This window comes from Vipera berus, assembly GCF_964194415.1.
Source record: "Vipera berus genome assembly, chromosome: 7".
Taxonomy (NCBI): Eukaryota; Metazoa; Chordata; class Lepidosauria; order Squamata; family Viperidae; genus Vipera; species Vipera berus.
The window spans coordinates 52435745-52450844 of NC_138209.1; the positions used below are offsets into that span (position 1 = coordinate 52435745).

The 15100-nt window shown below is 39.4% G+C and overlaps 1 protein-coding gene across 1 annotated transcript in view; it reads left to right on the forward strand.

Annotated features, from left to right (window-relative positions):
* Positions 1-1839: 1839 nt before the first annotated feature.
* The window catches only part of HPGD (15-hydroxyprostaglandin dehydrogenase), a gene marked incomplete at its 5' end in the record, with an annotated part of 36581 nt that continues 23320 nt past the window's right edge, over positions 1840-15100 (forward strand). Inside the window, 3 exons of the mRNA XM_081332159.1 lie at positions 1840-1932; positions 2982-3105; positions 13228-13334. Coding sequence (XP_081188285.1) covers positions 1840-1932; positions 2982-3105; positions 13228-13334 — 324 coding nt within the window. The remainder of the gene's footprint in view (positions 1933-2981; positions 3106-13227; positions 13335-15100) is intronic.

The following is a 15100-nucleotide window of genomic DNA, read 5'->3' on the forward strand; positions in this document are numbered from 1 at the left end:
CAGCTTCTCCTGTTTTCAGCCCTAGAGCAGGATTGTTTGGGTAGTAGATTTTGTGCTTTTTTGTCAGAACGTTATACCTGCCTGGGTTCATCAGACATTTACTCTTCTTTCTCAACATACTGATCAATAGGCTTGGAGAAGTACAGTTTTGTCAGTATGTTAAAACTGCAGCAGTGTATTTCCCACCAGTTCATGTTCAGAAAAGCGAACAGTAGAGACCCGGTTTAAGCAGTACTTTAATGGAATCATGGGAAAAGACTCTGAGTAGCACATTTGAACATCCAGGATTACTTCCATATGCTGATTTTTTACCACCTGGTAAAATTATCATTTTTCTGCAGCTTCCTTTTTATAACACTAAACTTGACTCTTCTAGTACTTCCAGTAGAGATGAGAGACTTAAAACCAAGGCTATTTCCATTTTATTCCATTTTATTGTGTTACTTTATAATTTCTACAGGAAATATCTCAAAACTGGGCATTTGGCACCTTTAAAATATACTATTTGAAACTGAATATAGGAGACTTAGTGATCAGCTCTTTTTCCCAAAGGTCCTTTTTCTTTCATGCTATCAGAAAGAGATGAAAGAGATCAGTTCTTTTGAAAGTATGCATATGGGAATGTGAATCTAAAAACAGCCCTGCTTAAGGCTAAGGCCCATTTTAGCTTAGCATTCTCAGAGCGCTAATTAGGTGTGTTGTGTCTAATGCTAATTGCAGGCATGCTGTTCCCAACTCACAGATAAGACTGAGACTTTGGTAGACATCTATGAATTTATCAGTGACCTCAGCTAAAGTAAAATTTGAGAAATTAAGCTTTCACTTGAATTACCAGAACATCAATTCATGCTACCAGTGGAACATGCTGAGAGATAGCCCTATTTCCTTTCTAGGTTAATGTTTGAAAATGAAGGGAGAAAAGGGGCAGAATTATCAAAACTGGAAGAAGGAAATCTTACATTTTCATTAGATTATCCAAGCAGCCTTCACTGTTTCAGGATCGAAATAAGGTTCCTAAAAAGTGGCATCCTAGATATTTATACGTTTTTGCTGGTGGCCACAATGCTGTTCCAGAGCTGTAGTACTGCTATCAATCAGTAGCATAACTTTACTTTTAGTGGCCATAATTTGATTCAGAGGTCACTTTCCATGGTCAGGCACATAATTCCTGATGGACTGTGACTGGACATTGATATCAGCATGACTTTTAAAACACAAAGAGCTGGGACTATTCATTTTTTTTCACAGGATCCATTCCTTGCTTTATCATATCATTTATCATTTCTTAAATAACAATTGGAGATAGTCCCGGCCAGGTCAATGATCCTTCTGTATGCTCTTTCATTTTTAGGGCTCTTCATCTTATACAAATGCCTTCTTTCAAAGCTTTGTCCTAACCAGACAGGCCATTCCTTACTGAACGGCAGGAATAGCCTGAGGCATTTGTTGGCTCATCAAACTGAGGCGTAGAAACAACGAGAAGAAATGGGAAGGGGACCGGACGACAAAGATAGCCTGCTTCTTTATCTCCGGAAAGAAACAAAACGCAGAGGCTGAAACACGAAATTCAGACTGGGGACAGCCAGCCGGACAGTCACCAGAAGGGGAAGCCGCGAGTGGAGCTGGAGGAGGGAGGGACAAAGGGAGGCAACTTCAGTGCAGGTGACACCAACTTCGGCTTGCACGGGTCGGATTCAGTTTTCCTTCAGATCTCCGCGCCTGGAGGCTGTGGGGAGGTTCATACTAGCAGCCGAAGGGAATCGCCGGAGCGGGCGCGCAGCTCTGAGCGACAGGGAACCGGTGTCAATTCTCGTGGGCGAAAGTGCAAAGAGAAGCAAAATGCACCTGAAGGGCAAAGTGGCTCTGGTCACTGGGGCAGCTCAAGGCATAGGAAAAGCCTTCGTCGAAGCTCTGCTGGAAAAAGGTTGTAAGGTAAGGCTGCCCGAGAACGAGTGACGGGGGGCGGGTGAAGAGGAGAGTGGCGACGGCGGGGGAGGAGAGGTATGGGCAGAAAAGACCAGCTAGCACTAGCAGACACTCCACGTTCCTGCGTTGCTTGCCTTCTCGCTCGCGCTGGGAAGCAATGATAGAAGTTCCTCTCGGAATTCGTAAGATCAAACTGGCTCCTCCTTTTTCTTCAACATGCAAGTATCTCGGAGCTATTGGCTTTGTCTCTCCAGTTCTGCGAACTTCGTAGCGCTCGCGCGCGCGCTCGCGGATGTGTGTGTGTGTGTGTGTGAAAGAGAGAGAGAGAGAGAGAGAGAACGGGAGAGGGAGAGGGAGGTGGGGGAGTGGGTTGGAAGCGACAGAATGGGTAGTACTAGTTTCAAAGTGCAGCTTATTTGCTGATACGTGCAGATAATGGGTAAAATCTTCGTTTAATCCTCTTCCGAGAATGTTCGGTATAAAACATTACTGTACTTTTCTGGGTCTATTTGAAGTAGGATTTGGTGTTTGTAGTCACAGTTTCTAATTTTAAAATTATTTTAACATGCATGGATAAAAATAGGTATGCATGTTTCCCCCAAATCTTTGGAAACACTAGTGTACTATATAGTTAGACTGGTAATGTATTCCATGTGCACTTAATGTCACGCAAAATTCAACTGGGTTGCTGTCAGGATATTTTATATTCCTTCATTTTTTAAGTTGTATAATCTAAAATTTCTAGGGAATGACACATTTCAAACAGTTGAAATTTACTTAGCCGCCCTTTGAAATGCCTAGGATTTATGTCCTCAAATAAGTTACATAATGCAAAATTGTTAAGTAATATGCTTGCAATTTCTACCACATTTGTTTCACCTAAAGCTACATATTGTACAAATGTAAATATATCAGCTAATCACCACTCTCTAAAACTGCTCTACTTTCTTTCTCTGTTTTATGTCTATGAAAGGTATAACTAATTTTTCCGTCTTCTATGTCAGGATATGCACCTAATTTTATAGATCTGTGTGGAACACTTTTCTTTTTCCTAGGTGGCACTTGTGGATCTGAATGCAGATGCAGGCAAAGCCAGCAAAGAATACTTTGATAAGCAGTATGACCCACAGAGAACTATCTTCATTCCTTGTGATGTTTCAAATGAAGAAAAATTTAAAGGTTAGAGGATTTTTTAAAAAGGTTTTTTGATTCCCTATTTTAAATGTCATGCAGCTGAAATAATAGCAAGTCTTGATCTCCATCTAGCCAAACAGATACATGTTGTTACTTCAGTATGCAGAAGCTGTGTTAATATTTTCTTGCTACCTTAATAAGCCTGGGAAAAATGCTGAAATATCCTGTCATTTATTATATAGAAAATCTATTTATGATAAATAATTTTGCTAAAAGGTCCAAAATTTATATGCAGCTGATAGATGATAATCAAATTGAACAGGTCAGGACCTTGAAACATTAGGAGTATGATTTTATGTCCACTATACATGGAGGTGACATTAGAGCATGTTACAGAGACAGCATTTAAATTCTGTACAATAAGAAAATCATATAGACTTGCAGCCTTAAATGTCCCAAAGATGCTTTTTTTTGGCAACTGGACTTTGTTTTTCTTTGAAGACATTTCGCTTCTCATCCAAGAAGCTTCTTCAGTTCTGACTAGAACGGAATGGAAGAATTTACATTTCTTGCAGAGAGCTGGTCATTTGCAGAGTTGTTGAGGCCACCTGGAGGTTTATCTATGTCATCAAGGTCACCTGAGTAGTGCAAATGTTTGTGGAGACTTCTTTCAAACCAGCAGTCCTCTCTGTCCAAAATGTGGACTTTGCTGCCTTTGAAAGTGTGGCCTTTGTCTTTTAAATGCAGATGGACTGCTGAATCTTGTTCTGATACTGTATTTTTGTTCTCCTATATTGTGCCATGTGCTTATGAAGTGGTTCTTTTGTTTCCCCAATGTACAGATCTGCACATGGCTCATTGCATATACCATGTTGCTCAGTTTGTGTCTGGGTTTTTTATCCTTGGGGTGGACAAGCTTCTGCCCTAGTGTATTCTTGGGTTTGAAGTGTGCATGTATATTGTGTTGGCTGAAGATCTTCCTGAGCTTTTCTGATATTCCTGACAATGTGTGGAATGGCTATGTTGCTTTGTTTATTGTTTTCTTTGTCTGTTATGGAGGAGCTCCTGCTGGGTCTTTTTTGAGATTTGATAAAGGCCCACTTGGGATAACCACAGGTTCTTCCTTGATGTGTTTGAGTTCTTTTTTGTTCCCATCTTTTCTGATAGGCAGGCCTTCAGCTTGATAGGCAGGCCTTCAGCTGATAACTTCCATTTTGTGCTCCAGTGGGTGGTGAGAATCAAAATGTAAATACTGATCTGTGTGGGGCAGTTTTCTATAAACTTCACTGTTAAGGGTTCTGTCTTCCTTAATGTGTATTGCACAGTCCAGCTTCCAACTTCCAACCATTGTAATCCATCCAAAAAGACACTATGATGAACAGTATCAAAAATTGCTGAGAAATCTAGGAAGAAGATAGTTGGGTACCCTCTTCATCTAATTCCTGTTGGAGTTTATCCATGACAGCTACCAGTGCATTTTCTGCTTCATTCCAAAACTGAATCCAGATTGCCCTACATCTGGATCATTTATATTCCCCAAAGCAGTCTGAAATATACTCTTACCCCATTCTCAGCAATCTTCCCAAGAAGTAAAATTTGGAGACATAACTGAAGTTATTGCACTTCCATGGCTGGACATTTTTGAGAAATCTAGAATTTCATTGTCTCTCAAGCATACACAGCATGGATCCATTGCATCAGACTCTTTTCGGCTTTTTTTTCTAGGCAGGTGGGCCAAAATTACATGCACAAGTGACAGAATTAAGGTCAAACATAATTTTGTACATGCTATTGAGATCCATATGCTCAAAAATCCCCTACTGTCAATGTGACTACCAGATGTAGTTTCTGTCATCTCAACAGATTCCATCCACCCAGCATCCATCTTGGAATGAAAGTATATAATTTTCTTCATGAAATGTGTGGACAGACAACTGAAATTTATATTCTTCCCCAAAAGGGTCAAGGATATTGAAGTATATGTATATGTTTATGTATATGTATGTATATATTGGGGGATGTTTTACAGTTGCTTGCAACCACAATGGGGCAGGAGAGCACACATCACACCAGTGCTACCGCCATGAGATGAGGCGAGGCAGATGGGGATTGGAGCTGCCCAACATGCCCTATACCCACTTACTCAGGGTTCCCGCAGCCAGGCCACTCCTGGCTTGGCAACCTCCCCACACTGTCCGCCTGCCTCTTCCCTTTCACTCCCCTCCCAGGACGGACTACCATGCTAACGAGGGTGGACAGGGGAGACCTTCTCATGAATAGGTTAGTGCTTCCAGTTAACCACAATATCAGTTTCTAGTCAGTTCTTTAGTATGGAAGATTCAAAGGAACACACTATTTCGATCAGTGTTTTCTATGTGGAAATGATAAGGCTGAAATGGGTAATCAAGTTGCTGTATTATTCAAATTCTAGACTATTGTTCCTATTAGCTAGGTTTCCAGGAAGTCTGAGCCATTATATGTAAAAGTTCTATAAAAGCCTGTAGAGCAAAGAAAATAGCCTTTGTGATTAAGTTTCTTAGTAATAATATGTAAACTAATTGTGCAGATATATCTGCATCAATAGGCAGTAGAGATAAAATGATATATATTTTGAATCATGAACATATGAAATTTCACTAAAATATAGACAAATTTTATTACTTACTGATCAAAATTGAAATGATGTTTTCTGTGTCAATATGCAATTATAGTTTCTAGAAAGAAGTTTGTATGTAATCAGGATTTATACATGTGATTTGTGAAATATTAACCATATTGACATATTATGAATAAAAACAAATATAGTTTATTTCTGTATTTTGGATCTGGTTAGAAATTTAAAACTGTTCAAATACAGTCTTTTCCAAATCTTAGTATTACTATGGACATTAAATTTTATGTTGCATTATATTTATTCATAAAGAAGATACCATTTCTTTCAAAGAATATTTTTTTTAGGATTTGGTAGCTATAACATAAAAAGTTGTATTTTCTCTTTTACATATCCCTTTGTGCCTACTTCACAAACTACATTTGAACAAGTTTTAAAAATGGTTTAAAGCATAATTAGGCAGCTCTGTAAATTGCAGAGGAGGGGAGGAATCAGATTTGCTGACAACTGGGTGACTTGGTATGATTTTAAACCTATTACACTTATAGTAGAAATGATCACTAGCTTCAATTGGTTTTTAGATACTAATGTATAAGAATAATGTATTCCCATGAAAAACTATTTAAAGCAAAGATAAAATAGGACAAGAGTTGAAATACATTTAGCCAAGAAGTTTTTCTTGAACCACTTAGAATGAATCTTCTTTTCAAAAGTTACAGCTCTTATCATTTGTACTTCTTATCTTTCTGAGACACCTTTTTGAACAGTTTCCGGAGGGATAACTGTTAATCTGCTGCAGAAAAAACAAGAGATACTCTTTGTATAAAATTTCTAGTATAAAGACAATAGTTTATTTTTTTTATTTTTTATTATTGAAAAGTTTTAAAATACATTTTTGAAACATATACCCCATCTACCCCACCCCTCTCCCCATCCCTCCCATCCCAAACCACCCCTCCAACTTCCCAGAGCCGAATACAGGGTATTACATCATACAATCTTACTCTAAAATATTCTAATTACTATAATTACTCTTTAAACCCTATCGCACTTTAACTCTCCTTAACCATAGAAAAGAAAAATAATATAGCCTCTAATTACAATAACTAATAACTATTCATATGCTAAATGATACTTTGTAGTCCCATATTTGTTCTGAATAAAATCAATCCATCTTTTCCATTCCACTATATATCTCTTGAACCACTTAGAATGAATCTTCTTTTCAAAAGTTACAGCTCTTATCATTTGTACTTCTTATCTTTCTGAGACACCTTTTTGAACAGTTTCCAGAGGGATAACTGTTAATCTGCTGCAGAAAAAACAAGAGATACTCTTTGTATAAAATTTCTAGTATAAAGACAATAGTTTATTTTTATTGGCTTATAACACTATTGTGAAAATGGAAAAAACATTTTAAAAGTTTTCTTAACAGAGTCCATGAGTGCTTAAAATTAAGTCTCAAGCTTACCACCACTTATCTTCATCTAGAGATCCTAGCCTTAGCTTTGTGACATATGGAGGGGAAAAAGGAAGCTCATTTTCTCAACACAATCCATGCTTTACTATATCCCTCTTTACTCACAGTTTTCTAAGTCAAATATCCCCAACATTATTTCCTTCAGTTCCCATTCAGCTTCATCATTTTGTTCCTTTTCTGATCTTTTTCACCTAAATTTTAAATATATTGGAAACTAGGAATTGTTCAATCTGTTCAGCCAGGTTTCTTCAGTTTTCATTTTTCCAGTTTAAGTACACAGAAACATTTTTTATACTTCCCCTAATATCTAGATGTTTATGTATTTATTTGTGTGAAGACATTTTGGTACTGATATTTTTTAACTTTTTCCTCCTGATTTTCTGTCTGGGATTTGCCTTCCCCAGTAGTTACACAATGAACCAATATTTTCACTGAGCTTTTATTACTGTCCCCAATTTCCTCTTCTGGTTAGTCATGAACAGTTAAGCCATGAACATTAGACTTTCTCCCTGAAATGAAAGTCTATTTTATTTATCATTTCAATACCCTTTAATACCCTTTCTGAATATATAGGAACTTCTTTTACTTCTTCCTTTTCCACCTTTAAATCAAACCTAGAGGAAAATTAAAATACTTCTCTTCCACTATTATAAATAAAAGACACTGATGAGTTTTCTCCCAAATGAATTCAGCAAGGTAATATTTAGTATTTATTATATTAAATAGTACAGTATCTATTTATTTGTATTTGTATTTATTATTTTTACAAATAACTCAAATGGTGAACATACCCAGCATACCTTCCTCCTCCTATTTTCCCAAAAACAACCCTGTGAAGTGAGTAGGGCTGAGAGGTCTTAGCCCAAGGTCATGGCTAAGGCTAAGGCTAGAATTCAGAGTCTCCCACTTTCTAGCATTTAACCATTAAACCAGACTGGTTCCCTGGTATCTAATAAATAGCATTTTAATCCTGTCACACTTTCCAAACACTCTTCAACTAATCCCTTGTAATCCCTGCATTCATTCTTGTAGTTTACTCTTTGCTACCATAACAGCTACAGAAATCTTCTATCATCAGATGTAGATGCAATCTTTTTTTTTTATTAAAAAGTTTTGAAGTACATTTTTGGACATAAACCCCATCACCCCTTACCCCTAACCCATACCCTAACCCACCCAAATTCAACCATACATAATAATACATTGCATCATCACAACCCCATCTTCAACATTTAGACTAACAATTTAAATACATACATACTAATTTTTAAGATCTACTGTAAATACCATCCCCAAATATCCACCATTATTAGATCTTGATTATCCTACAATCTTTAACAAATTCCATTTCTAAATCTTATTTCTATCAAAGTCCTCCATTAATCTCTACTGTTATTATTATTATTATTCCTTAAATCTAAATGCAGCCCGTGTCATTCTTTGAATCTTAAGATCTTTAAATAAAACCAAGGATTGCACAGCTTCCGAAACTATTTCTTGTAACTGTTACTCTCCTTCTTCCTTTCCTTTTTTGACTTCTGAGGATGATGGTAAGCCTGCTTTCAATACATTAGAATAAAAATCACGTGCCTTCCCTACTGTATTAAGACAATATCTTTCTCCAGAATAATTCACCACAATCCCTTTTGGTATCTCCCACCTGAACCGAAGCTGTTGTTTCTTTAATTCATCTGTCAGAAAGAAAAAATCTTTCCTTTTTCTCAAAATTCTTGGAGGAATCTCTTTCAGAATCAAAACCTCCTGATTAGCCACTTTCTTTTATTATAAGAGATTTGAATGATCTCTTTTCTAATCTTTCTCTTTGTAAAATACACAACCACATCCCTTGGCAGTTTCCTTTGTTTAGCAATCCAAGAATTAACACGAAATACTTTATCTATCTTCCCAAAAAAATCCTCAAGTTGAAACCCCAAAATAGGTGCCAGGGCATCCACCAACGTCTCTTCCAAATTCTCCTGCGGATTTTCTTTCAAACCTCTGATCCTCAGGGCGAATTCCATATCTCTATATTGCATCATCATCATTTCATCTTCAGGTTTTTCCATTTTATTCTCCACTTCACCCATTTTAGCCTCCAGCATCAGATTATTTTGTTTCACTTCTTCCACACATTCATCCAGATTCTCAATACAGCCTGAAAACACTTGAAGTGCCATCAAAGTATCCTCCCTTATTTTCTTGCTCTCCTTTCCAATAAATTCTGCCACCTTCTCAAATATTTTTTCAGACTGAATTTTTAAGGCATCATTTAGAGCATATTGTAAATCTTTTAAAGTCAATACAGATGCAGCAGCTTTGGGGGATAACTTCAAAGACTGCGTTTCAGATTGCTGAACAAACAATGCTTCCGCACTTTTAAAAACGGGTCTATGTGGTTTGGGAGCGATTTTGGCAACTAATGACTTTCAATACACACTTTCACTTTCTAGTCCATTTATTACTTTATAGTTAAATTGTGAAATAACCAAATCTTGAAAATAACTTTTTAGCACCTCCAAATTATAACTAGCTTTTTTAAGGTTTAAAAGTCCATTTTATATATTCCTACTCAGTTCAAACAGTCACTTTACTTTGAAGAAAAACACTTTCACTTCTTGTTAAAAAGAAAAAAAATCAGTCTGGCGCCATCTTCCCCTTCTTTCAAAACGATCGTTGGAGCAGGAAGAAAGTTTGAGTTTCAGAGTTAAAGCTTTGTACTTGATATTTATACTGCTCCTGCATCAGCTCTGCTGCTACCGTCACTCAAGATGTCAATCAGATCCGGCAGGAGTGGATTCAGCGTCTTGTTCTCCTAAAGCAGAAGAGTCCTTCGTCCGGAGCATTTCCAGGCTTTGGGGGGGGGGCTCTCACCCTTTATGCCCCAGAACAAATGTTCTGGGGCTCTAGGGGAGCTCTACCCCTACCTGGAAGCTCCCCCTCCCCTCTTTGCCCGAGGAGAAGGGTTTTCGAGCGGCAGAACAGCTGATCGTCGGCTATTCCACCGCTTCAACGGGATCGAAGGGCCAGCGGTCGAATCCGACCGTCCTCACCGCTGAAGCGCCACCCAGAAGTCCTGATGTAGATGCAATCTTCATACTTAAAGATTTGCACAAGTTTGTCCTTAAGCAAACCACCCCAGCATTTTAGCATTTCTTCAGTTGCATTGTTAGACATGCAGCATTAGCATTTTTCAACATTTTCATGCCTATGACATCTTTCTCACTGACATTTTTCTTGAATATTAATATTTATAACATCTTCTATATCATTCTTCACTATATCGCCAAATATCCAACTGGTATTTCTAAAATCCTGCTCCTAGCATTCCCTCATTTCAATTCATACAGCTTCTTTCATTTCTTTCTTCCAAATATTCTTTTAAAATATACTTTCCACTAGCTAAACTGGATGTATTAGTTTGTCACTTGAGTCTTTACAGGCTGTCTAGGAGTTCTGATATATATGGAGCTGGGGGTTCCCTATCTTTTCCGCACAGAAATAGTTCGGATCAAGGTCCATTGTATTCACTGGGGCTTATATGTGGAAATATACACAAACACATACACACACGATACATATCCATCACTGTTTCTTTTGGGGCTAATTAACAGAACCATAGAAAAAGAGTGAGAAGTAGTAACCTAAGGTAATTGAAGATAAGTGGTATGAGAAAGGAAAATTTATTTATTTATTTATTTATTTATTTATTTATTTATTTATTTGTTTGTTTTTATAAACCGCCCTTCTCCCGAGGGACTCGGGGCGGTGTACAGAATAAGGTAGGTATACAGAATGAACAATAGTGAAAAAAAACAATAGTAAAAAACAAACTGGGACCCCAATTCGAGCTATCAGGCCAGGCCGGACTGCTGGAACAGGTAAGTTTTTAAGTCGCGCCGGAACGTGCGGAGGTCGGGGGCCATCCGGATTTCGGTTGGTAAGCTGTTCCAGAGGGCTGGCGCACCCACTGAGAATGCCCTCCCCCTGGGGGCCACCAGCCGACATTCCTTGAGCGGTGGCACCCTGAGGAGGCCCTCTCTGTGGGAGCGCACAGGACGGTGGGGTGCTGACATTGGCAGAAGGTGCTCCCGTAGGTAGTCCGGACCCATGCCATGTAGGGCTTTGTATGTCATTGTTAGCACCTTGAACTTCACACGGAAGGCAACTGGAAGCCAGTGCAGCGCACGGAGGAGAGGTGTGATATGGGAGTATCGGGAGGCTCCCAAGAGTGTCCGTGCCGCTGCACTTTGCACCAGTTGAAGCTTCCGAGTGGATCTCAAGGGCAGCCCCATGTAGAGAGCGTTACAGTAGTCTAGGCGAGAGGTCACAAGAGCATGGGTGACTGTACGTAAGGCATCCAGGTCCAGATAAGGCCGTAATTGGCGAACTAGTCGAACCCGGGAGAAGGCCCCCTTGGTCACAGCTCCTATGTGATCTTCCAGGAAGAGCTGCGAGTCAAGGAGGACACCCAGGTTGCGGGCCCTATCAACAGGGGGTAGTAACTTGTCCCCGATGTTAAGGGATGGGATGTTCTGAGTATCCTGGCTTGCCGGTACGTACAGCCATTCAGTCTTCTCCGGGTTCAGTTGAAGCCTGTTCCTCCCCATCCATTCCCGGACCGCTTTCAGGCAGCGGGACATCACGTCGAGGGCATCACTGATGTTGTTTGGAGTTGAGATGAAAAGCTGGGTGTCATCAGCATACTGATGGTACCCTACTCCAAAGCTGCGAATGATCTCGCCCAGCGGCTTCATGTAGATGTTGAACAGGAGAGGCGAGAGGACCGACCCCTGAGGGACTCTGCAAGCGAGAGGCCTCGGGGTCGACCTCTGTCCCCCTGCCAGCACCGACTGCGAGCGACCCTGGAGAAAGGAGGAGAACCAATGCAGAACCGTGCCTCCCACTCCCAGTCCCCTGAGGCGTCGCAGCAAGATACCATGGTCGATGGTATCGAAAGCCGCCGAGAGGTCTAATAAGACTAGGACAGAGGAATGGCCCCTGTCCCGGGCTCTCCAGAGATCATTTATCAGAGCGACCAATGCCGTCTCCGTGCTGTAGCCCAGCCTGAAGCCCGATTGGTACGGGTCTAGATAAACCGCTTCATCCAGGATCTGAGGGAGTTGGTGCGCCACCACGCTCTCAACAACCTTCGCAAGGAAGCGAAGGTTGGAGACTGGACGAAAGTTATTCAATGAGGATGGGTCCAAGGTGGGCTTCTTGAGGAGAGGTCTCACCACCGCCTCCTTCAAGGCGGTGGGGAAGTGACCCTCACTCAGAGAAGCGGAGATGACCGCCAGGAACCAGCCTCGTGTCCCCTCTCGAGCTGCATATGCCAGCCAGGAAGGGCACGGGTCCAGCAAGCATGTGGAGGAGCTCAACCTCCTCATAATCCTGTCCACTTCCTTAGGAGTCACAGGATCAAATTCCTCCCAGATGACGTCGACAAGACTGTCCATGCCTTGTTCTTCCAGCTCAGCCCAGTTGGAGTCCAGGCCGGTTCGAATCCGAGCAATTTTATCCAGCAGATATTGACCGAATTCCTCGGCTCGACCCTGCAAGGGTTCCTCCCTCACCTCTTGGTTCAGTAGGGAGCGAGTCACCCTGAACAAGGCAGCCGGGCGATTATCTGCGGACGCGATGAGGGTGGAAAAGTAGTTGGATTTTGCCACCCTTATCGCAGCGAGATAAGACCTGGTGAGGATTCTTAATCGCAATCGGTCGGAATCGGATCGACTGGATCTCCAACGGCTCTCTAGGCCCCGTCTCCGATGAACTCTATTTCTTACTTTACATCCAAATATCATTCACTACAGTTTTTTCATAACTTTCTATCTTTGAAAACCATTTTTGCTTTGACCACATCAATTCATAAATGTGGATAAATAGTCTATAAATTAGGGTATGCATTCCATTGATAAAAAATAAACCAATATATAAGATGGATGATTTGAAAAGTCATACTTATATCTATATCACTGTGGATTCACTTGGTTAAAGCAAAAACATAGTTCTAATGGTATTGCCATCGATCATTAAATATCATTATAATGGAAATAAATATCAAATTTCCTTACAGATGCATTTAAGAACACAATTCAGCATTTTGGAAATCTGGATATTTTGGTCAATAATGCTGGAGTAAATGATGAAGCGAACTGGGAAAACACAGTTCAAATCAACTTGGTAAGACTAATACATACTATATTTTTAAAAGGAAAAAAAGAAAAAACAGAAGTGTAGTTAAAAAATATTAGAGAAAAAAATATTACATTTTTATGGGTTATTTTTTTATTTCCAAGTATATATAAAATTAATACTAATTAGATTTGCTAATTTTTCTACAAGCAGATGTTTCTTAAGCAACTTTTGAATTTGCATGTCTGAGAACAACTGAAGATTTTTATATTAATCAAGCTTCCTGAACTCTTAGTTTTCATGTACAAACCTACTGAAAAGTATTCTAGGGTTGGTTTGTATAACACATCTGATCACTTTTTATTAATATGAAATTAATAAATGCTGGTATATCAGTTTAACTTTATTTCACCAGGAAAAACAAATTAAGAAATTTGCTCAGGTTATCTTGACTTTTGTCTCTAAACCAACAAGCTCACCTAGCTCCTGCGCTTTTTCTGTGTTTTTGTCCAACTAGAAAAGACTGTATTTCTGATTGAGTAAACCCAAGTACATCTTACTTCTCATTTATGAACCTAAATAGGATAATTTTGCAATTGTCATAAATCCATTTATTTCTGAGTCATGGATTAAGCTGGTTATGCTGATCCTTGGATAAAGAACAAACAGATGATAGTTTAACACTGAGCAGCAATCACCAGTGCTGAATTTAACGTTGCTGAATTCTGTGTGTGTGAGAGAGAGGGGGGGGAGGGAGGGAGGGAGGGAGGGAGGGAGGGAGGGAGGGAGGGAGAGAGAGAGAGAGAGAGAGAGAGAGAGAGAGAGAGAGAGAGAGAGAGAGAGAGAGAGAGAGAGAGAGAGAGAGAGAGAAATGGAGACTGAGGAAGAGACAGAGAATGCCTTGGAGTCAGTCGTGATCCTGGCAAGAGCCTAGATATATCCCTGAAGGATTCTTGCAACATTTTCAAAAGTGATTTGGCATTTCCTTCTTTCTATACGTAGCTGACAGGGAGTGAATAGCCCAAGGTCACTCAGCTGGCTTTCTACTTAAGAAGGGACTAGAACTCACTGTGTTCATGTCTCTTGCTTGGTTCCTTAAGTTTTACACCAAACTGGCTTAATAAGATTAACTGAACATACAATAACATACAATAAGCTTAACATAAAATTAATTTTATGATTAAAATAGAATCCAGTCATCTGGATTCTAATCAAAAGCATTCATCCTAGCCTCACACTTGCTTTAGTTTAATATGTTCTTTAAAATTAAAATGAATGATACAATATTTCTTTAACAAAACTGTTGGTGCTAACCTGGCATTATTTTATTTTTGCTTTATTAAAATTCTGACTGTAGCTAAAAGACCTCCCTCCTCTACTATCCCCAAGATCTAGTTATGATGAATACTTTAAATTTTCCTTCAGAGTCCAATATATATATCTTCTTCTTTTGTGCTAGGAATACATACCAGAAATAACTTCAAAGTGTAAGTAATATAATTAACATCACATTAGATAAATGCCATATCAGCAACAATCATGATAAATGTCACTACGCTACCTATTTGTCTAAGACTCCCTTTTCAAGTCAAACACCTCAAGTGTTATATCACTGCAATATAGTACTACTTGCAAAATACTGCTAACTTGTTTAGTGGAAGCATTTGCTTTCTTCTTTTTAATAAACTAGAGCAGTGATGGCAAACCTTTTAGCAGTGCTTTTTTTGTAAAAGAAAAAGGTGCTGGAACTCACACATGCCTTGCCTACCCTACAAGGTTCCATCCAAAAAAGGTGCCGGAACTCCGTTCTGAGC